The sequence below is a fragment of the Alosa pseudoharengus genome, unplaced genomic scaffold (assembly GCF_046254945.1).
Source record: "Alosa pseudoharengus isolate Yale_2024_CS ecotype anadromous, Long Island Sound unplaced genomic scaffold, YU_APseudo_1.1 YU_APseudo_1.1_scf_20, whole genome shotgun sequence".
Classification (NCBI taxonomy): Eukaryota; Metazoa; Chordata; class Actinopteri; order Clupeiformes; family Clupeidae; genus Alosa; species Alosa pseudoharengus.
The window spans coordinates 26,923,055-26,946,899 of NW_027468664.1; the positions used below are offsets into that span (position 1 = coordinate 26,923,055).

A 23,845-nucleotide genomic window follows, 5' to 3' on the forward strand; every position below is an offset into this window, starting at 1 on the left:
TATGTCTGGACACGCATCACAGGGTCCAGCTGACTTACTACCAGATCGGCAGAAAAACAAAAACATTGTGTGTGTGTGTGTGTGTGTGTTTAACACGCATGGACACAGTGATATGGTGGGATATGTCGTTTTTAATTTTCTTTGTATGAAAGGATAATTGAGTTAGTGAGTGTATGTGTGTGTGTGTGTGTGAGAGAGAGTGTGTGACTTGGCAGCATATTTGTTTGTGTGCTGAGTGAGTCTTCATAGACTGAGCCAGGAGAGCATTTGCACCCTGTTGCCTCAGTGATGCTGATGAGACAACACATAGAACCTCTCTCCCCCTAGAGGCGAAGGCAGGGTACTGCAGGTCACCGGAGAGTAGGCACAGTTGACAGAGTTCATTGAGTGTAATAAAGCACCTACACACACACATACACACACACACATTCACTCAATAAGACAAACACACACTTCCTCACTTCTGTGTCCTCTTTTGCATTATCTTTCTGTCGCTGGCTGCTTGTTCTCATGACTCTCTTCCTGTCAGTTTGCTGAGCAGTTTCTCCTGGTGTGTGTGTGTCCACCCAAAGTTCAGCTTCTCAAGTTCAGCTGTTGTCTGCGTGTCAGGATAAAGACAGTGTGAGGGCTGTTTATTTGCCCTCTCCTTCATACCATTCCCCCCGCCCCCCAACACACACACACACACACACACACACACCTCTACCCTCTACATCCATCTCTGACTCACAACTCTCTTATGGAACAGTATCTTGTGCATGCGTCTGTATCTGTGTGTCTCCATCTCTCCTCCGGGTCCCCTCCTGCGTTGGCGGGAGGAAGGGGAGGTGGTCGCTCGCTCGGTCGCTCGCTCAGGGGCGGGTGCTGTTTTTCTTCGTGCGGTCTTCGGCTTCTCCCCTCTCCTCTTTCATGTCCCTCCACAGTCATGGCCGCCGCCGCGGGTTATTGTTTGGCATCGCCGGCTTCTCTCGGCTTCTCCGAGCAGGAAGGTGTTACGTAATGCCATTGTTCTTTGTCAGCAGTGTTGCATGCAAAGGTGTGTATTGTGTGTGTGTGTGTGTGTGTGTGTATACATATATATGTGTGTGTATGTATATGTGTGTGGTCTGGCGCCTGAGTGTTCGAATGTTTTGGGTGTGTAAGTGTAAGTCTGAGTGTGTGTGTATGTGTGGTTTTGGATGTGTGCACGGATGGGTGTGTGTGTGTGTGTGTGTATGCATTTGTGTGTTCAGAAAGGGAGGTGTTGCGAGATTGTGTGTGTGTGTGTGTGTGTGTGTGTGTGTGTGTGTGTGTGTGTGTGTGTGTGTGTGTGTGTGTGTGTGTGTGTGTGTGTGTGTGTGTGGCGGAGCCTCATTCAGTGCCAATAATGGTTTGGAAGGGTGTTTTCATCTCCTCTTGGGTGCAGTGGTAAGCTAGTGGTTTGGCCCTGAGCTTGTAGTGTAGCGTGCGTTAGAGCAGCCCCCTGGCCCTTGTGTGTGTGTTACAACGTTATTATCCTGATAACTGTTACAGATAAACCACTTCCTGAACAAAGACCTCGTTGGACCATCGTAACAGATGAAAATGTATTAATCACTTGAATCCTGGTGAGCTAGTATTTTTTTAAAATGTTTATCTTGTAATCGTATTTTTTCTAAGTTAAGCTATGTTAACCTAAGCTAAGCCACCTACACTGGAGACTAATGACCCTAAATACGCCCTAATGTATTTTTTGTGAGTGATATTCTTTTTTAAAAACCAGTCAGGACAACCTCTTAATGAAATCGATTTTATAATGTATGATGTTACAAACAATTTAGGATTTAAAAAAAAAAAAAAGGTATCCTGTGTTTGTTATTCTGGGAAGCCAAAGTGCTGCTTAGCTGTCTTAGATAGCCTTGAAGCTAACCGCTCTGCGGTTACCATGTGAACCCATAGCAACCAAACAAACTGGTAACGTAAATGGATTCATGGAAATAATATTCTGAACTTTAGCATTTTATGAACTTGGTCTACCTCAGTACTACGGTTATGATATGCCTATGATAGTTTTATTCAAAGATTCTAGAGCGCTACATCCACCACTATTTTTTATTTAATTATTTATTTTGAGTGCACTCTCTTTTATTTTTGGGGTTTATGTTTATTTTGTTATTTTAAGTTCCTAGATCTCAAGGGAATTATTTATTGAAAAGTTACCTAAGTGCCGGCACTTCTGATAAACTGATATTATAGTTATATGTTAAGAATTATTTTTATTGTATAAGGAAAAGTGATAAATGACGTATATAAATCAAATAAGTAGCAATAGTAATAAATTGAATATAGAGTCAAATAAAATAGTATAATTTATAACGATTAAAATAGATCAATAAATAAAGGGTATATCAAATAGGGTTTAAATAGACTATAAATAGATTTTAAATAGAATATCAATAATATATACAGTCAAATGAAATAGTTAATATATACTACACACTACTATATATCACAATAGTTTTTTATATTTCCACTGATACCTTAGAATAGAATAATATATGATTGCATAGAGTGAATTGAATGATATTTGAATGTTAAAATAAATATATGTTGTATTTAAAGTAGAATCTTTGAGAGTGGTGTGTTGTCTTGGGGTCATTGGAGTCATTGAACTGTGGTCTAGTAATAACCTAAACCAGTCTCCTTTTGAACCTAGAGTTTAGAACTAGACTGTTCCCGCACAAGCACAGGCCCTTCCCTCGTCGTGCGGGTTACACATGGGAAAGAGAAGAGGCTTTTAAAGGGATAACCAGTGAAAGACTAAAGGGGAGAGAGTGATAAAGAACTTCTTCAAGAAACTTTTGAAGACCCCTTCTCTTCCGAGAGTACCTCCTCTCACTAACAGCTACTGACTGCTACTTACACCATGTCCTAACCGGACGCCATGGAAGCGAACATTAGCGATAAATTCCGTTTAAGTACATTGTTTTCCATTGGAGAGTCCTGACTGCAAGCGACGAGAGCAGCACGATGCAACACAACGTTTTGAGAGAACTTTTGTTGTACGCCCCGTTTCTATTTGTTGTACGCCCCGTTTCTATTTGTTGTACGCCCCGTTTCTATTTGTTGTACGCCCCGTTTCTATTTGTTCACTCGCTTTGCTCTGCTATTTTGAATGAGAAATACAACGCAATAGAAAGGCATATTTAACGGATTCAGTGTAGACAGATAACATTGACAGTCGCTCGCTCGGATCCTGTTAGGACATAGTGTTACACTTCTGCAGCAGAATGCATAGGAGAACAGTTTGGTTTTAAGTCTAACCTTCACTTACTTAAGTACCCTTACCTTCTCTTACTGAAGCAAGAAACACAAATGTAGACTGCAGAGAAGAGAAAGGGAAGATATGTGCATGTGTCTGTGTGTAGAGGGTGTGTGTGTGTGTGTTTGTTTGTTTGCTAGTGTGTGTGTGTGTGTGTGTGTGTGTTTGTATGCGTGTTTGTGTGTGCATGTGTGTGTGTGTGTGTGTGTGAGAGAGAGAGAGTGTGAGTGTACTCCCTCTGTTGGTGGTAGTTAAGTGGGCCCGACTGGCTCCCTTCTTCGTGCCTAATTGAGACCTCGTTAAGTTTTATTTCAGGATCTGAACCCGCCGCTTGATTCTGTCAGCAGCTTTTTTTAGCTCCCAAACACACGTCTGATTGAATTCCGGACATCCTGTCCAGTCTGGAGTGTGTGTGTGTGTGTGCGTGCGTGCGTGTGTGTGTGTGTGTGTGTGATAAAGGTCACTTGAGGACAGCATCGGCATAAGCTCACAGTCATATTTCCTCTCCTTTCTCTTTGTTCTTTCCGTTCTTCATCCTCTGAGCACTGTGTGTGTGTGTGTGTGTGTGTGTGTGTGTGTGTGTGTGCTTAGTTAATTAACATGGTCAAGTAAACATGATTAAAGAGAGTTGTGTTTTCATGATTAAGTGTCTTTACATGATTGGTTAACCACTGTTTTGTATTGTTTGTTAATGTGTGTGTGTGTGTGTGTGTGTGTGTGTGTGTGTGTGTGTGTGTGTGTTTGTTTAAAGGGACACCAGGCAAGCCTGATGCTTTTTCTCTACGAAACTCCCCCTCGCTCGGTCTGAAGCTTTTTTCCTTTTCTTTGCATCTTCCGTCATCTTCCGGGTTTTCGCTGCTTCTTCACTGGCTCTGCCATTATACACACGTTTGCAACAATCTCTAGCGTTTCATTAGCCTGCCTCTGTGCTGTAAACTGATCCTGCTTCGGTCGGCGGGTAGGATACACCGAACTTGCAAGTGGGATATTCTTCCTACAGGCAGTAGGGGCGGGCGAGAGAGTCTTCATTCGCCCTGTAATGAGTCATTTAACCATATACCGACTTACGATGATGAGTAATTAACACGAAAACGTTGCCTGGTGTCCCTTTAATACATTGTAATGTGTGTTCAACACTAACACAATCAAGTACACATGACTGAAGAGATCTCTGTGTGCATGATTAGTTCATGAGTTCTAAAACAAATTGTGTGTGTGTTTGTTTGTGTGTGTTTTGTTTGTTTTGTTTGTTTCTCCAGGGTTTGGGATCTGGATGGCAATGAGACTGCACTATTCAAACTTCGCTCGCCTGGCATGAGTGTGTGCTGGCACCCGGCCGAAGTGCTAAAGGTGTGTGTGTGTGTGTGTGTGTGTGTGGGTGGGTGCGTTTGTGTGTGTGTATGCGAGCACGCGTTTGCATACGTGCAGGTGTGTGTGAGTGTGTCAGTGTCTGTGTGTGTGTGTGTGTACCCTTCTTTGTAGGATTCTCATTTGAATGACCAATAGCGCCTCCAAATGAATATGGCTCCTATTTGCACCTACCTGACTCCATAGACACCCACAGCACAATTAAGACAAACACTCTCACTCTCAACTCTTCCTCCCCTCTGTCTCTCTCTCTATCCCTCTCCCTCTCTCACTCACTCTACCTCTCTTTCTCTCTCACTCACTCTCTCTCTCTCCATCTTCCTCCCCTCTGTCTCTCTCCCTCTCACTCACCCACACTCTCTCTCTCTTTCTCTCTCTCCCTCTATCGCTCTCTCGGGCCTACCTGCATTCCCTTAATCTCTCTCTCTCCCTTTCTCTCCTTCTCTCTCCCTCCCCCTCCCTCCCGCTCTCCCTCTCTCTCTGATCTATCCCTCCCTCCCCCTCTCTCTTTATCTCTCCGTCTGCAGTTGATGGTGGCGGAGAAGAGGGGCGCTATCCGTTTCTACGACCTGGTGTCCCAGCAGGCCATCCTGTCTCTGGACTGTGGGCAGATCCCGCTCATGTCGGCCGACTGGTGCCTTGCCAATTCCATCAAGGTTGGAGCCGTCGTGGGCACAGACTGGGTCATATGGGACGTGACCCGCTCTAGGTGAAAGAGAGAGAGAGAGAGAGAGAGAGAGAGAGAGAGAGAGAGAGAGAGAGAGAGAGAGAGAGCTTTTGTGTATGTGTTTATGTTTGTGTGTGTGATACTAAATGTGTCCGTGTGTAACTTGGAGGCTTGGTGTTCGAAAACGTGTGTTTTGTATGTGTGTTTGAGGGAGAATTAAGTGTGTGTTTTTTTTATTAACCAACATCAAAGTGGGAATGGTGGTAGGCACAGACAGGCTAGTGTGGGAGGTCACCTGCACCTGGCTTTGCGTTGTCGGCTAAGTCTGCGTTGCTTGCGTAGACCCTAAATGTGTCAACGTGTACTCCCTCCTTACTGCAGTTACCCCCAGAGGAAGAAGCCGTGCCATGTCGACCGCGCTCGGCTCTTCAGGTAACCACTGCCTCTCGCCATGTCTGTGTTTGTGTTTGTGTGATGTTACATTTACTTGTTTACATGTTACATTTACTTGTTTACATGTTACATTTACTTGTGTGTGTTACTTGTGCTTGTTGTTTGTGTGTAAGTTTTGTGTTTGTTGCTTGAATGAACCCTTTGCCGAAACCCAAGCATTTGTGAAGTGTAATTGATACGCATTGTCCCTACCAATTTAAGGAATCAACTAAACTAAAGTGCATGTTTATAGTGGCTTAGTGATAATGTGGATGAGGAAGGTGATGATGTTATAGGCAGGGCTTAAAGTTGTGCCTGAATTCAAGCATGCTCCGCTATTAGATATAATATATAATACCTTTTGAATGTGTCTGATAACTTCAGGCACAGAAATGGTCATTGTTTTAAGCCCTCTATTGGAAAATAATAGTTTCTTGGCAAACATGCTGTGGTTTATTAACATGATGATGAGGATATTGGTGGTCATAGAGAACGGTAATAGCAATGGCCATTGTACTGATGAGCTGATCCTGCCAGTGATGACTGGACAGTGATGTCGACTGAGAGTTGATTGTGATTGGTTGGTCTGTGTTCCGCAAGGTGGTCGAGGGCCAATGAGAATCTTTTCTCCACCACTGGGTGCCCGGGGAAGATTAGTAGCCAGCTGCTGGTCCACCACCTCAGCCATCCACAGGTAAACCTGGACATATGGTACATTTGACCTTTAACAGGCTAGTTTAACAAGGCAACTGAATTAACAAAATCAGAATTTCAAATGTGTGTGTTATTATGTATGTAATTATATTGATATTTAAGAATTTATGATTGATTAATGAAGAAATTGAAATAAAAAAAAATGCATGTGTATATTTATTTATTCAAAGCAATGCATGGATTCAGCTGTGAATTGTGGGTAATTATAGGCTATGTGTGCCAATCTTTGACCTTATGTTTTATGATTTCACTGTAGCCTGTGATGATTGGTTCATCCACTGTTGGGGGCGGGCTCAGCTGGCACCGCAGCCTACCACTATGTGTGACAGGTGGCGACAGGAAGTTGTCGTTCTGGATGACCGAAATGTGACCAATAACAAACTGGAAGTTACAAGAAGACCTGGTGATTTCAAAACAACTAACTGCACTACGAATTGATAAAGATAGTCTATTTTGATAAGCACTCTCTGTTTTTGCGTCTTTTGTTTTTTGCTTTAGCAATAAAAGCTTTATTTTGAATGAGCTGTGCGTGCGTGCGTGCGTGTGTGTGTTGGGGGGGACAATATGATGAGTTGTGTGTGTGGTGTGTGTGAAAGGTATTTTGCATGTACTAACCGGATGATGTGGTGTTAAGCAGAGACAGGGTTGATCCCAGGCAGACAGCCATGTGTGTAGGGGGGCAGTGCTCGGCTCTTCTGCGAAGCAGGCTTTCTGCGAAACCAGCGCACCACCGGCCTGACCCGCTGCCAAGCTGGCGAAGGGTGAGACACAGGTCAGACTAGAGGAGGAGCAGGAGAACCGTGCCAACACACACACACACAAACACACACAAACACACTCACCCACACACACACACACACACACACACTAACGCACACCCACACTCTCACTCAAGCACACACACATACACATACACACACACTCATGCATACACACACACACACACACACATTCATGCTCACGCACACTCACACACACTCACACACACACTAACGCAAACACACACTGTCACGCACAAACACACTCTCGCGCACACACACATGCACACTCATGCATACACACACTCACACACACACACTCTCACAAACACTCATGCATACACACACACCACTCTCACGCACACACACACACAAAGCTAAATCATTCTCATCAAACTCACACACACACACACACATACATACATACATATATACATACATACATACATTCTGCAAAATTAATTACAACCGGGCATACACACTCGGAACAGTAAAATCACGCAGTCACAGACACTCTCCTGTGTCTGTTCTCGGAAAAATGAAATTGTTCAAAGAATGTGCTTTTCAGTCACAGCACTCTGTATTCAGTCACATGATTGCACAAATACAGGCTCACACAAAAATGGCAAAACTGCATGTACACACATAACGTTTACATATACAGCGGGAGAAATAAGTATTGAACGCGGCAACATTTTTTTTCAGTAAGTAGTGTATACTTCCAGTGAGGCTATTCGCCTATTTCAATAGACATTAGTATTAACTCAGGTAATCCACACACAAAAAAAAATCCAAACATTAAAGTCCATAAATAAAGTTATGTGTACTAAAAAAAAAAGTATTGAACACACCTACTGACATTTCTTAAATACGCTGGAAAAACATTTGTTTGTAATGACAGCTTCAAGACATTTCCTGTAAGATGGAACTAATCAGTCACAGTATTCAGGTTTGATATCGGCCAATTCTTCTAAACAAATAGTCAACAAATAGTTTAAATCTTGATGATTCCAGGGGTCCCTCTCGTGTATCCTGATTTTTAGTTCCTTCCAGAAATCTCCAATTGGATTTAAGTCAGGGCCTTGATTTCCTTTCTCTGAAACCAATTGAGAGTTTCCTTTGTTGTATACTTTGGATCGTTGTCCTGCTGGAAGGTCCACCCACATCTCATCCTCATCATCTTGGTGGCAAGATTCTCCCAGAAAAAAATGGCTCCTTGTCTGACCAGACTACACTCTTCATAGTCTCGTCCAAATGTTGTGTGGCAAACTTTGACATGTTTGTCCTCAGTAATGAAGTTGTGCGGGGTGAGCGTGCATAGAGGCCTTGGAGGAGGTGTGCATGATTTTCTGTATAACAATTGTACCTGCTGCCTCCAAGCTTTCTGGAGCTTTCTCCGACTGGTCCATGGCTCTTGGGCTACTCTTCTGTCTGTCCTTCTGACTCTCTGGTCAAAAATCTTGCAAGGAGCTCCTGTGCATGGCCGGTTGATGATGCTGTGATGTTCCTTCCACTTAGCACAAGCAAGTATCAAATTAAGCAAACTCTCATGACTTGATTATTACAAAACAAGTAGCCTGGCCCCGCCCTCCTACGTACTTATGCTCAATTTTTATTTCCCTTCAGTACGTCGTCTGAGTCTGTGGTATATTTGTGGGTTTTCTCCTGCAAAAATCTGCAGGTCCAATCAGCGAACAGAGGGAGTGGCTGAGAACGATGACGTTGAGGTTGTGCGCTAGTTTGAGCCAGACATACGTCACGACCGAACGTTAGCGATTGGTTATGGCAGATCCAGAGTGGCTCTGGGCAGATCCAATAGTTTTAAACTTCAACAGAGTACTTGCCTTCAAGGAAGGTAATGCTTGGCAATGGAAAGTGGCCAGACTCTCTGTACATTATGAAATGTACGAGTGTCTGGTAGGACCAGGCTACAAAACAAGAGGCTACGAAACAAATCCAGAACACACACATACACACACACACACACACACACACACACAGACACACACACACACAATAATGGTACAGACGCAGATCACAGATGCAAAGACCTGGACCTATAATCCAGGAATACGTGGAGAGGAGAAGGGGGAAGAGACAGAGAGTGATGGATATGGAGAAGAGGAGTGAGGGATAGAGAATAGGGAGGAGAGGAGGGATGGAAGGAGAGGGAGAGAGAAGGATGGAGAAAATGAGGGAGGAGAGAAGGATAGAGAGCTGAGAGAAAAGCAGAGTGACAGGGAAGGAGGGAGGAGAGAAGAGGACAAACAGAGAGAGAGAGAGAGGAGGGAGGGAGGGCTACTGGGCACAGGCCCAGAAAAACGCTTTCAAATGAACAGAGAATGATGAACTTGAGGGAGGGAGAGAGGAAGGGAAGAAAAGGAGGATAGTGTAAGCCTTAGGAAGTGTATTTCTTAGAAGAGCTCAGGAAGAACAGGGAGCAAGCGTCACACACACGCAGGTCCACACACACACAGAGGTGTGTCAGGCGCACACAGACTGGCAGTGAGAGGTGTACTGGGGATTCTCAGAAAGAGAATGGTGGAGTGGATGGATTAGTAGGGACACTAGTGCCAGGCCACCTACCCTACGCTATTCTACTAGTGCCAATCTCTCTACGCTATTCTACTAGTGCCAATCTCTCTACGTTATTCTACTAGTGCCAATCTCCCTACACTATTGTACTAATGCCAGTCTCCCTACTCTATCGGTGCCAGACCCCCTACTCTATACTATTGTACTAGTGCCAGTCTCCCTGGCCTAGTCTCTCCCTACCCTGCCTTACTCTTGCCAATGTGTGGACTGAGTGCCAATCTCAGTGCCAGTCTCCCTATCCTGAATGTTTTCCATCTTTGCCTTATCATTAGTCCGGTTGACTGACTGAACTGAACTGAACTCATCCAGTTTAGGTAAACAAGAGCATTTTCATGACCTCGATTTCACACTTTGATGTGCTTGGGGTTGAGGAAGCAGGAAGCAGAGTAGGAAACGGCAGCAATTGAGGACAGGAAAGTGAGAGATGGAGTGGACATGAAAGTAAAGGGGAAGGGGTGGGGGGGGGGTGCAGGAGCTCCACAAAGAATATCTGGGGGCAGTGGGGGTGATCCAGTACAAAAGTTAGAAAACTATCCTAATTTTTGACCATTGTTGCCACTCCAGTTGTAGGTCAGGTATATAGGATCCCCAAACTTTCAAGTTAGAATCCAGACTTCTAAGTACAACAGCATAGGGACGATTTGGGTCCCCCTGGAGCAATTCAATGGTTCATTTGACTTGCTTAGGGCACAGTAGTAGCACCACCATGGGATCAAACCCATGATCTGGAGGATCTACATGGTTCTGAGAGCCTTCTATCATGGAACCTAGGCCATGCAGATCCATTACGGAATCCAGACTATGCAGATCCATTATGGAACCCAGCCCATACAGTTCTATTATGGAACCTAGGCCATACAGTTCCATTGTGAAACCCAGGCCATGTAGTTCCATGTAGTCAGCAGCTTTTTGTTGTGTGTGCTGATGATGAAGAAATTACACTAGCTCCTTGTAGAGTGACCTTCACATTTCACAGATAATAGAGCAAAAGAGTATTTTTTTTCTTCTACAAAACTTTTGTTGTCAGCCATTTGGAATAGGTCATGGAAGTTCACTCAATCCATCTCTCTGTGTGTGACAACCTTACATTCTCTCCAACACACACATATCACTCACCATTGAGTTATGATGGGGTCGAGAACTGTGAGCATTCAGGGGATTTGAGCAGAGTAGTGTGCAATAGGCCTCTGCATTAATGCACTGTATGTGTTCAAGCATTAACAGTGGTTCCCATTGTACTGGGATGTGCGCCTCTGCGTTTGACTCCGGTGTAGCAGGGGTGGGGGACCCTGACTCTTTCAAAGCCGTTAGACAGGACCTTATGTTTCTTGGACACGGCGCGTAAACCACCGTCCGCAAGCATAACATGCTACCGCTTTCGCCGGGCTCTTGGCCGTGTTTGAACGAGTCCACTGTGGTCTGTCGCTAACGCTTGCAAAACGCTGGACGTGGACAAAGCTGGAACAGCTGTGTGTTAGAGGTACAGAGAAGTCGACGTCAAACGCAGACACAGCACTCCACAGCACACACACACACACATTCACACACTCTTGTCACTGTCTCTCAAGCTCTCAAACATACTCACTGCTGAAGATTTTCCAAAGGGTATAATGGTCTCTTTCAGTACAAAGTGCAAGTGCAAAATTAGGGGAGATTTTCTCAGAAACATGAGTCACCTAAACTCTCCCTTAATCAATACTGTCTTTCAGAAGGGTAACCCAATGTCACCCCCTGGTGGTGGCTGCAAGCATAGCATGGGAAATCACCCCTACCTGTGGCTGTGGAGGTCATAAGAATACTCAGAACCCTCGGGACTGGTTCACCCGAGTTCTCGGGAGTAGATATTGTTTGTTTAAACCTGGGCCACAACTTCGGGTGAAACCACGTTCTCCACACGCACACACACACACACACACACACACCCTTTTTTCCGAGTGCTCGGAATCGGACGTTCTTGCTTGCGGTTGTGAAACAATAAACCTGGAGGATCAAAGCGTCCTCGGGGCTGCTTCGGGCAGGTTCCTACTCTAGGAACGTAGGGGAGTCGGCAGTCCTGATCCACCAGTACAGCCTCAGAAGCTGGCGTGCTGCTCATGTTCAAAGCCCAGGCGCGCACACACACACACACACACACACACACACAGGAACAAAAGGCAGCGACGGGGTCAGGCCAGTGCTGACTAACAAGAATGAAAATCAAGGAGATTAGCTGTCTCTTTAAGAGGGGATTTCTGACGTGAAGTAAAAACACCTTCACTTAAAGCAACACCAAAGAACTTTTCCTCTGTCGCACGCACGCTATTTGTTTATCCAGCAACGGCTTTGCAAATAACGATGTCCATAGACAAGGTAGAATATGATACATAAATGATTTTATGAAAGTACGATGTATTGCTACATCATGCAAGTCAAATTTGTAGTTTCTTATGTCCCATTCCATCAAACTACAAACCCGCTACGCGATCTGGCAAACTTACATAGTGCGGTTACAGCCGAAAGAGGGCCGCGAAGTGAATGCAGAAGTGCCGTTCACCCTGTTACGTGTTGATGAACCACGGAAACAATTTTGGAAACATTATTTTAAGGTACAAAAAACTCTTTGGTGTTGCTTTAATGGCAGCTGCTGTCCTGAAGAGCACATCTGGCCCTGTTGAAGCACAGAGATGGCCCTCGGGTCTGGCACAGGTTGGCCCTGATTATGCATGGTTTTGACCCAATCTGGCCTGGATTCAGCTCTGGTATGGCATGCGTCAGCCCTGATGACGCAGGGTTTTGGCCCCAATCTGGCCTGGATTCAGCTCTGATATGGCATGTTTATTGATCGTCAATAGTCGACAAGGACATTCAGAAAAAAATGGAGGACTTGGAGTTACAGAAGCACTGCAGTGTCAGAAGGACAACTCCACAGCAGCTGGTGTGTGTGGTGAGTGCCCTGGCTGCTGGGCGTCACCCACGTGGGTGCCAAGTCATTGGTGGGGTTTGAGGTGAGGCACGTGGATGCCACATCATTGGTGGGGTTTGAGGTGAGGCATGTCGGTGCCACATTATTGGTGGGACATCATTGGTGGGGTTTGAGGTGAGGCATGTCGGTGGCACATCATTGGTGGGGTTTGAGGTGAGGCACGTGGATGCCACGTCATTGGTGGGGTTTGAGGTGAGGCACGTGGAGGCCACGTCATCGGTGGGGTTTGAGGTGAGGCACGTGGGTGCCACGTCATTGGTCTGGTTTGAGGTGAGGCACGTGGATGCCACGTCATCGGTGGGGTTTGAGGTGAGGCACGTGGGTGCCACGTCATTGGTGGGGTTTGAGGTGAGGCACGTGGGTGCCACGTCATTGGTGGGGTTTGAGGTGAGGTTTCACCCTTCATTGTAAAGCGCTTTGAGTGCCTAGAAAAGCGCTTTATAAATGTAATGTGTTGTTGTTGTTGTTCTGGTGGCACATGGGTTGGCCCCAGTCTGGTCTGGATTTGGCCCTGGTCCAGCACATATTGGCCCCAGGCTCATGTTTCCTCTGATCTGGCCCTGATAAAAGTAAAATTAAGTGACTGGTATTTATTTTATAGAAAGTGACATGGACTCGCCAATCTACGCTCGGGAAGTGATCCCAGGTCGACCAAGTGCTCCACCACATACATATTTGATGTTGCATTTGGCCCTAATCTGGTTGTGATTCGTTGGGCTCTGGTTTGGTACAGGTTGGACCTGGTGGCGAAGCAGGGGTTTGCTCTGATCTGGTACTGGTTGGCCCCCAGTCTGACACCCCATAATAATCCCATAGCCTACAGATGTGTGTGTAAGTTGTTGCCATGTACAACCACGTGTGCCATATATAATATACCCTCAAGTGTCCCATCACACCGTCCTTCCTGCTCTGACCCCTGAGCTGGTCCAGGTGGAGTCTCAGGTTGGCGTCCAGGTGGAGTCACAGGTTGGGCCTAGAGGGGACTGCTGTGTGGGGTGTGAGGAACACAGAGGAGATGGCTGACCGTAAAACCAGTACCTCACTGTGTATGTTGTTCTTGTATGATAAAAGTAAAAACTATTTAATGTTGTTTTGAAAGAATCCTTACACGACAGCAAACAAATACCTCACCTCTGTATGTTATGAAATCATTTTTTTTTTTACTTTAAACTAAGTATCATGACTATCAGTTTGAAAGAATCCTCACACGACAGCATTGTTTAAAACATGTGTAAGCCTTTTGTACAGTGCATGTGAGTTATTATGTATATCAGGGCTCAGTTCAGTTACCACATCAGAGTGACCTGAGCTGTCATCAGGGTTTCCTGGTCTGCAAGTCTGACCATAACATCACACTTCCCCGTCAGCTACAGCTCGTTGTTGCGGGCAACACCTGCAGTACTTCAGACAAGTCCATGCCACTGCCCTCAGCTAGACCAGAGCCATGTAGAGACATATAACCATATTTAACTGATTCAAATGAACTGCCCTGAAATCATGTGACTATCAAGAATTTCGAACACCTGCTCTGTTGACATGACTGTTTCTCTCTCTCTCTTTCTCTCTCTCTCTCTCTTTCTTTCTATCTCTCTCTCTCTTTCTCTCTGTCTCACTCTTTAAATGACTCTGATACCAGAGTGATGATATGTTCCTGTAGCTTCATGGAGCCAGCGGCTCACTTCACAAAGTTCACCTGGTTCACTTTCCAAGAGGGGACACATGCTCATAGCATGTTCACATAACGCATGTGCACAATTGACGTGTATATGTGTACCATAATGCACTGTAATTTGCTTTGGCTTCAAGTGATTCCCACATGAATAAACTGCAAAAGTGATGATGCTCAATGACGTGTGGCGACTGCGGGGGGAAGTTGTTCTCAGATGGTTGTGATGACTCTGCCAGGTCAAAGGCAGGCAGAAGTGCTTGTGTTTTGATCGTCCGACAGCTACTGGGCTCATCTTCAAGGGCTCCTCTTCAAACGCCGCGGATTAGTGGCTAGAACCGCTGCTCTGGGTGAGCAACGTTGCGTTTTGCCGTAGTGTGGAGTTATCTTGTTGCCTCGGTGATGTGTGTTTGTTTGGGGATTGGGCAGATTCTGGGTAACAGGCAGCGGTTTGGGGAGGATTTGTGGATTGGAAGGGGGGAGCCCGCAGGAGTGTGGGATGGGGGGGGGGGGGGTAGGGAACCAGGAGCCGTTCTAAGGAAGTGGATGTGTTCAGCTCTCTCTGACAAACCCCCACCCCACCCCACCACGTTTCCCTCCGCAGCTCCCAGCCACGTTCGGCTGAACTTGTGTGGAAGAAGCTTTATGGGGGATTTAATGTAACCTGAAGTTTCGCTGGAAAAGCGACGGCTTCCCCGGCAGGCGAACTGAAATATGAACTAAACTACTGGCTTCCCCGGGTCGCCGCGCCAAGCGCCAAGCATGTTTTATGCCTCTTGTGGCAGCCTTAAGGGGGGAGGCTTACGTCCACTTTAGCTCCCGCAGTGAATCAGAGTGGTGCACGTCGCCCCTGCCCAAGTGGCACAGGTATTACCGTGGAAACCGACTCCCCGGGTTGACGGCAGGAGGGGGGGGGGGGGGGGGTGACATTTCTCTACTAAGTCGTGACGTGCCGATGCCATGACAACGACCTGACCGGGTCGGTCGGTCAGACTCTGGTCCCGGTCTTCGGGGGCTTCAGTCCGCACGGCTCAGGGTCTGCAGCTGGAAACGTGATCCCTAAATCACTCATAATTAGCGCTTTCCCCTCGGCCTAATGACACAGCCAGTGCAGCAGCGCCTTTCCAAGAACTTCCCAAGTGGAAACAGTTGGTCTGCAAAAAGGGTGTGTGTTTGTGTGTGTGTGTGTGTCTGCATGTGTGTTTGGGGGAGGGGGTGGCCTTTAGTGTATTTAGTCTCTGTCTGTCTCCCTCCGCCTCTCAAATCCCATCAAATTAAATGAGATACAATGATGCTTTATTAGCAGGAGTTAACTCATTGTGACTCAACTCCTACTAATAAAGCATCATTAACTCATTGTGACCAAAGCATCGAGTTTAAACCTGAGCAAAGTGTACATGAAATTAAAGTTGACATTTTGTAAAACATAGGATTAATGACAAAAATAATGAAAACGTCTGTCTGTCCTGGTCCCCTTATCCTACTCATTCTGTCTGTCTGTCTTTCTTTCTTTCTCTCTCTCTCTCTCTCTCTCTGTGAAATCATATATTACTTTTTCTTCTGTTAGTGCATGTTGTGTGTGATGTCTGTATGCTACTGAGACCTTGAATCTTCTGTCCATTCTTTCTCAGCAAACAAGTGCACACATATTGAATATATACACAACAAATAAAAATTCTGAAACCTCATGCTTATATGGACAATAATGAAAACCAATGACACCTACGGGATATTAGAGGAAAATATTTAATGTCTTGAATTTGTCAAACTAAAAAAAATTGACAAACAAATACCCATCTTCATGTTCTTACATATACAAGTTAAACAAATGTCATTAAAATATTAAATGTTACAGAATCACCATCACCATCAAATGTAATAAATAACAGCTTTATTTTTGAATTACAGTATATATATACAGTGTAGTATCCTATTATATGGCTCTGCAATGAACATCATGCAAGAATGTATAGGTCACGAAATCATGGTAAGGCTAACAAAATTAGTCAAATTTTAAAAATATAAATAAAGAAGTGTACAATTCAATTTCCTTGTGGCCAAGCACTCGTGAGCATGAGCTAATATAGGCTGAATGGTGTTGGACTGGGTTCTAGGTTCTAATCCTGAATGATGTTGGACTGGGTTCTGTGTTCTAAGTTCTAGTCCTGAATGGTGTTGGACTGGATTCTGTGTTCTACGTTCTGGTCCTGAATGGTGTTGAACTGGGTTCTGACTTCTGGTCCTGAATGGTGTTTAACTGGGTTCTGAGTTCTGGTTTCCCTGGGCCCAGCTCACCTCTGACCCAGACTCTCCAGGGCCTGGCACAGGGTCTTCAGCTCTTCCTGCATCTGACCCAGCGCCTTCTGGATCTTTCCAGGCCGGTCCAGCACGTCCAGGCTGCTGGTGATCGGGTCGTACCGGATGGTGAACGGCCTCTGGATCGTTGAGGAAAATTGCCTATGAAGGAACATGGGTTTCATGTTTAATTTTGGACCGTCGTGACATCTTTAAAAAATGCAGCAGTCAGTCCATTCACAGCGAGGGGACTTTTCTTAAACTTTGCTGGACGACCACACTTCCAAACACCTATTCCCACCCCGTGAGAGGACTGTGTTTTGACTTGTTTGGAGAGAGTGCTGTGGTTATGTTTCAGTCTTTTGGGATAGCTTAGAATGGCCAAGGTGGACAGCCTCCTCCGGCACTCGCCCCCTTCCTCTGTCATGGCTCCGGTTTAAGTGACCGAAGACTAACCTTACTAAGAAGGAAACTGGATAATAAGTATGAAACTAAAACATTAAGAAAGTCAGTGTTTATGGACCAAAACAAAGCAACACTATTTTACTATTTGTAGCAACAATCCTCTATACATATTAGCAACATTGGAGGCAACAACCTGCAAAACATACTATGTTACAGCTCAAGACTTTAACCTATTTTAAACCTATAAGATAATAATCCTCAAACATAGAAAACATTCACAAACCAATGGCCACGATACTGATACACACAAATAGGTCCACAATACTTCACAAATACAGGTCCACATACCTCAGTTTTGCCTTTGCATCTTCAAAGCTTTCAGACACAAAGTATATGGGCTGGTATGTTTCATCCTGGTAAGGCTGGACTGCAGCTTCCTCTGGGTTAAAGGGTTTGTATTCGGGTTCTTTTGATAGAGCATACTGCGGATGGAAACACACAGTATAAGACATTTTGGTGTGAGTTCCAGTCCTCACACAAGATGTAATTCCAGCCGGAACCATCAAAAAGTTCTAGAATGACACTCACTATGAGTTCTCCATAGGAGGACAGTAATCCCGCTCCGTATGCTTTGACCGATCCACTCTGCTTACAAAGGCCAAACTCCACTGTGAACCAGTACAGCTGTAATGAAGATAGACAATTATAATTACACATACATGTAAAGACAGTGGTCATGTGTAATCAATGACCTACTTCTCAATTTGTTATATCTCTGACTTTCACAACACATACAGGAAATTGTCATTAAGGTTCACAGTCTGGTTAAAGCAGAGACTTCCTAATGAGGAGACACAGCACTCAAAAAATCCACCATAGAAATGCATGGGTTTAGTTTGTAACGGCAATATGGCCGTTGTCTACGCATATCCCACCCCTTCCGCGGCAAAACGTCGTCATGTGAATACATTGAGCCAATCATGTGCTGTGTTGTGAATACATTGACCCGATCATGTGGTGTGTTGTGAAGACATCGTGCCAATCATGTGTTGTGCTCTCGCCGCTGGAGCAAGATTAGTGTTGTGAAGCCTTGCGCACGCGCATTTCTGCCGAAATAGATGCCCGATGAGTGCCCAAAAAGTGTTGCAATATGGCCGCCGAGTGGAAGGACTTGCCTAAAAGGACTTTGGTTAAAGGTACTTTACTTTACTGTATACCATGCTTACAGGTAACAGAATATTTCATCATGATAATCAGTTTGTTCCTTGAATAAATAATATGTGTGAGGCTACTCTGCCCTTATTCTAAAACAATGCTCTTTGTTCCAAAAAGACATTTTCAACCATTCCTTTCTCTACATTGCCCTTCAGTCAGGATCCATCTGTCAATCTTTAATATAAGTGATCCCAGTCACACAAAGATTTAACTGGATCAATTAATCACATGACCACAAGGGGTCAGTAACAGCATGATTTCTAGCAGCCTTGGAAACTGTAATGTTGCATAATATTTCCCAGAATTGGGGCCTATTTCTGTCCACAGGGTGTAATTCTATTAAAAACACATTAAATCTAATAATGTTTAGCATCACTAATTAGTATAAAGAAAAACAACCCTAGACTTTTTTAATGGTTGCTCCTACTCATGATTTAGACACATTTTATTGGTGTTTTATGGTACAATATCAGTGTTTTGGTGTTGTCCGCAACCAGAGTTTTTTACATATTGTGCCATATCTCAAACATTATTTATCAAAAATGTATTAAAAAAATCATGCATATGAATTAAATGTTATCTGAACTAATGAACTGCATGCACACATTATGCATATATATGCATTTCCTGCTTTATTTTGCTTAATGTATACCTGTCCCATGGTTTAGCCGTCATTACCAGCACACTCTACATAAAAGCACTTTGCTACTGTTTTTTCATCAAAAAAATATTTGGTAACCATGGTCACCTAATATCACAGTGGAATACATGGGTGTCAAGCAGAAAGATTGATGCCTTGATGTCCAGAAACATAAGAAAATCTACTCTTTATCCCTCGTTTTGGGCATGTACACTTATTATGTGTCATTACCATACGCATTGTATTTCTGTATTTTTAAATATTCCTGAAATTTTAAAATTATTTTAATAGTTTAAATGATGTACATTACATGTAGAAAGCTAGCTACACTTGCATGGTGATCATTTTTGCTTCTCAGGGTAGTTTTTCAGTATAAATGTCATCACCAACACAGTCATTACCAGCACATTATAGCTTGAAATGTAGTGGTAATGACGACTGTGTTGGTGATGACATTTTTGCAGATACATTTAAAGTACTCTTTTTAAAAGAAATAAGTTATTTTTTTCACAAAGTCAGTTCAACTTGGGTTTCTAAATTATAAACATTTAATTGCAATAGATTACGATCAGTGATTTGTCATCACCGCAACAAATGTCATTACCAGACCCATGCATATTTTTGCCAATAGATTATGTATAAATTACAATAAATTACATTAATTAGATATTTTTGACAATGTTGGACAGTCTAAATTGCCACTGGATGAAAACAGATATGATATATGGCATTTATTTCAAATAAATGAAATTCCAAGCCAGGGTCGAGTGAAAAAATCAAAAAATAAGATACTTAAACGACTATAATTCATGTTGTAAGTAAAATTCAACAATTCTAATAAGTTCAAGATAAAATAGACTTCATGTGAAACCATAATTGATCATTGATTGATCATTGATTGACCATTTCATCTTTAAAATGTACATATTAGATGATGTGATGGTAATGAAATTTACCTGAAAAATGACAAAAAATCATAAATTCCCTTATATTGTGGTCTCAACCAAGCTCACAAGGTTACTCCTATCAAAATGACTGATAACTTGATGCATACCAATTAGTAAAATTTTGAATTTTATTTTTCAAAATTTCAGTAACCCAAATAGGCCCGAAATCTGAGAAATGCCCATTTATACCTCATGTTAATTATTGATAAATGTGTTCACAATGAATCTAGGCCCTGGCCCCAGGCTGTATAGAACCTTATTCTGCAGGCTTACCTACACAGAAATAGAAAGACAAAACATTTTTAACTTACTGTTGAAAGTCTCTCAATGTCCTCGTCAGATGCACCCAGTGATGCCAGACCAATTTCCTATCAAATTCAAAAGCATTTTCAGTCAGTCAGTGTATACAACAAAATATCAACAAAATCACATTTTAATGTCCAATGTAGTGTAAAGATGAAACTACAATGAAACACATCTAAATGTACCATTATCTCGTGAAAAGACACCTCTTTATCACTTTCATAAGACACGTCTACAGACAGACAGACTCTAGAGTTGTCTTCTTGTCTTCACAAAAATGTGCTTACCTGTGAGAACTGAGCAAACTCTTTGTCTGCAAGCATTGGGATGTGGCCGAGTAACTCATGACAACAGTCTCTGTGGAAAAACAAAAGTACTCAAATTAAGAAGTAAAATAAAGTGAATTTGTTTGTAAATAGATGTATGTGGACCCATACAGCTCTATTAAAGGTGCAGTCCTTTTTATGAAATAATGAAATAATAATGAAATAAAATGTATGAAATAAAAATTAATAAAAACAAATAAGACAGATGATATGGGAGCTGAGTTTTGTTAAAATAAGTAGATTTGTGCATAGGTACAGTATGTAAAATTGTCTGATGTCTACCTTACACAAACATGTTAACCCTTCAGCAGGGGAGTTCTGAACATTCTAAGAAAATAATTTCTTCTTCATCAAAGTAAGATTCTAAAATTCCATGTTCTATTCAATGGTCCCAAGCATTCTTTAGAACGTTCATTCTACAGCATTCTAGTCCCTTACGGTTCTGGGGAGTGCATGGGGGCTGAGGGGTGTCGGATGTACTGCGTGCACTGGAACACTCGGAACGCCAGGCTGGCTAGGAAATCCCGCGCCGAGAGGAGACCTGCCACTGGACGCAGTTGGAAGCCTGTCTTCTCTGGGTGAGGGGAAACACACACACATACACACGTAAATACAGTGGGCCACAAACACACAGACACAAAACCTTACAATTGTCAATTCACACGATTCACATTCTATTCTAAATTGGGAAATTAATACTTTGATTCTATGAACAGCCCATAAGACTCCAAACGATGATAGCAGCTGCGACACACCAAGCAGGAATCGTTCACTGTCATCACACAACTTTTGGCCCCAATGTTTTGCACCCAAATTAAACCAAAGGAGAATTGAATGAAAAACTTGTAAAACTTTTACGAAGAACAAATTTCCATCCCTTACATATTATAAAATAACATTATAGACCTATGTTTTCAACATGCTCAACATTTGGTATTCGCAAAACCATGCTTGCGTGTTCTCATCACATCCCCTGCACCTTGTGTGCTTTAAAAGCCTGCACACACCTGCTTGGAGGGATTCTATCTTAGTGATTTCACACCTCCAATGCCAGGTGTGTATGTACTCCAAGTGTCTCTACCTTTGAGGAAGGCAGACACATCTCTCAACTGGGGGATGTTGTCCTCCGCGTAGCCACACTCCTTTTCCAGCTGCTGAAGTCCATTCAGAAACTGCCGGCAGGCGTGTGTGGGGTAAATGTTAGTCAGGGTGCAATACACCTGCCTCCTGTTCCAATAAAGCAATCAACTAATCAACATCAACAGAATCATAGGCAGGCTATATGCAGAGTTAGTGACATACCATCAATGGAGTCATACTGTATCAGATATGCAGTGTAGTGGCCTGTTTACATCCTCAATACAGAATGGTGTTTAGCAAACATACCATCAGTTCAGCTAAGTTGACAATAACACAAACAGAAACAGCTGGACGGAACTGAATCAACATCTGCTATACACATCTGCTATATAGGCTTGTGGTGTGTACGCTTCTAATGCACACTGTTCACCCTTGGTTATCATATGAAGCGGCCTTAAGGTCCTTACCATGTGGATATTTCCTCAGGCGTGTATTCTACCCTGGGTAAGGGCTCCCCTCTGCGGAAAAAAGATGTCAAGACAACTAAGTGACCTATTAAAGCGTTCGTTTCGTTTGAAATTGTCGTCATTAAACGTAGCCTATTGTGTGGCTAAACTGCCTTTCATTGAATAAATGCCTTCCATAATACCTTTCATTATATAAATGTTAAAATTATTATGAATTGCATGCTGTCAGGAATCCAAAATATATCTGTAGCCTAATAAGGCAAGGCTATATTTTGTTTTCATTTAGTAAACAAAGCATCCAGTAGACATCCTTCAATTTTTTTTTTTTAAACTTCAATTAGAATATTTAAACTAACTAGTATAGCCTAATCCAGACGTCACATTTCTTGATGAACGTAAATGCATGAAATAACACAAAAGTTATACAAAGCACACGGAAAGGGGGGCTTACTGTTTGTAATTAAATGCTAGTTCCGAGATGAATGCTCTTCTTTTTCTGTATTCTTTATCGCTGTAACCCTAGAAAGAGGTTTAAAGTGAATATTGGCTGATTGACACACCAACTCAAACACTTTCAGGCATCAATAGATTGCAAGCTTATTCCGAGAGCGAAACAGAGTCGAACTCACAGGGTGATCTTGATCCAAATCAGGATCGAACTTCGTTACCAAATGATTACATCTATCCAAATCTCGTATTTTTCTTGGAAACCAGGGCACTGGAATTTCGGAGGGAATAAAAACAAACAAACACACAAAAAACACAAGTTAAACAATTTGCGTTGGTTTCGTGATATATTGGAAACATATGCAAAACAATAAGCTGTGGATAACAATGGCAGCGTAGAAGAATGCGTCAATACAACATTAATAAATAATTGCCTTTTTCCTCAGGGACTGTCCGCACATCGTCTGCAACCCTTTTTAATGAGTTGATGAAGACGTCGATGTCCGAGGTGTGTATTTCACATTTGATGAGGAACTCCAGGTCCGATGTGTTGTTCTTAGACTTTCTGGGTCGGCTTTCCACGTGAAGAAGTTTTGCTTCGAAGGTCTAGAAACGCACAATCCCAATTTTACAATAGCCTGGTTTGGGATATTATGTTGCTTAGAAACATATGTCATGCGTCCTGCCCCTACGACTTACCTCAAACACCTTGCCTGCCTTGAAGAACCCAGAATTCTTCTCGTTACTTAGGGCGAAAAGCACGTGGAGCAAAACTTTCCCGTTCTTCTCCTCAAACACACAACAGTCCCCGACGCGCGAGGGACCTGGGGACGCCGAGGAGCCACTCTCTCGGTCCCTCCGTGCGTCATCAAGCAGGCTCCGTTTTCTACCGGTGAAGGGCACAGTTTGGACGACACTCTCAGTCTTCATGCAGACAACTGTATTTGGAACCTTTGTTTGAAAGGTTGCTGGGTTTAGTTATCCTTTTGCAAGCGGCCTCAGACAAAAAAACTGAACTCAAGTAGCCTAACTTTCAGGTCTTCACTTCCTTTGCTAAAAGGTGCGTCCTCTGTGCTTATGACAAAACCATGGTCTCGCGTCTTTATATATGACACCAGGATATGTGCTTATGGTAATTAGTTACGCAAGTCCGCATCTGAATTTATGGTAGGTGCGTCATGATGAAACCGTCCTTTTTTAATAGAACCAAAATAGCCGAGATCGTCAAAAGTGTCACGTCGTCAAGCTATTAAAATGCAAAATGACTCGTCACAATCC

At 43.4% G+C, this 23,845-nt stretch overlaps 2 protein-coding genes across 3 annotated transcripts in view; one reads left to right on the forward strand and one right to left on the reverse strand.

Annotated features, from left to right (window-relative positions):
- Positions 1 to 6,924, forward strand: part of nup37 (nucleoporin 37) — a 16,485-nt gene extending 9,561 nt beyond the window's left edge. For both annotated transcript variants that reach the window (XM_076297409.1, XM_076297410.1), the window contains 5 exons: positions 4,540 to 4,630; positions 5,176 to 5,357; positions 5,697 to 5,747; positions 6,348 to 6,441; positions 6,718 to 6,924. In XM_076297409.1, coding sequence (XP_076153524.1) covers positions 4,540 to 4,630; positions 5,176 to 5,357; positions 5,697 to 5,747; positions 6,348 to 6,441; positions 6,718 to 6,831 — 532 coding nt within the window. In that variant the 3' untranslated portion in view covers positions 6,832 to 6,924. The remainder of the gene's footprint in view (positions 1 to 4,539; positions 4,631 to 5,175; positions 5,358 to 5,696; positions 5,748 to 6,347; positions 6,442 to 6,717) is intronic.
- A 9,809-nt stretch (positions 6,925 to 16,733) lies between these two features.
- th2 (tyrosine hydroxylase 2) lies at positions 16,734 to 23,497 on the reverse strand. The gene is made up of 12 exons (XM_076297411.1): positions 23,267 to 23,497; positions 23,002 to 23,173; positions 22,750 to 22,838; positions 22,572 to 22,639; positions 22,121 to 22,171; positions 21,655 to 21,800; positions 21,012 to 21,147; positions 20,535 to 20,604; positions 20,256 to 20,312; positions 17,731 to 17,826; positions 17,491 to 17,624; positions 16,734 to 16,899 (listed from the first exon to the last, which is right to left on the reverse strand). The coding sequence occupies exons 1-12, from the start codon at positions 23,495 to 23,497 to the stop codon at positions 16,734 to 16,736; spliced, it is 1,416 nt and encodes a 471-aa protein (XP_076153526.1).
- Between the last annotated feature and the right edge of the window lie 348 nt (positions 23,498 to 23,845).

Excerpts from the sequence above, each read along its gene's own strand:
- th2 (XM_076297411.1), bottom strand. The coding sequence starts at position 23,497 with ATGAAGACTGAGAGTGTCGTCCAAACTGTGCCCTTCACCGGTAGAAAA. Across the intron at positions 21,148-21,654 it reads TGTGTCTGCCTTCCTCAAAG|AGAAGACAGGCTTCCAACTG; the intron begins GTAGAGACACTT and ends CCCCTCACCCAG. Across the intron at positions 17,625-17,730 it reads CCTCCTATGGAGAACTCATA|TATGCTCTATCAAAAGAACC; the intron begins GTGAGTGTCATT and ends TTCCATCCGCAG.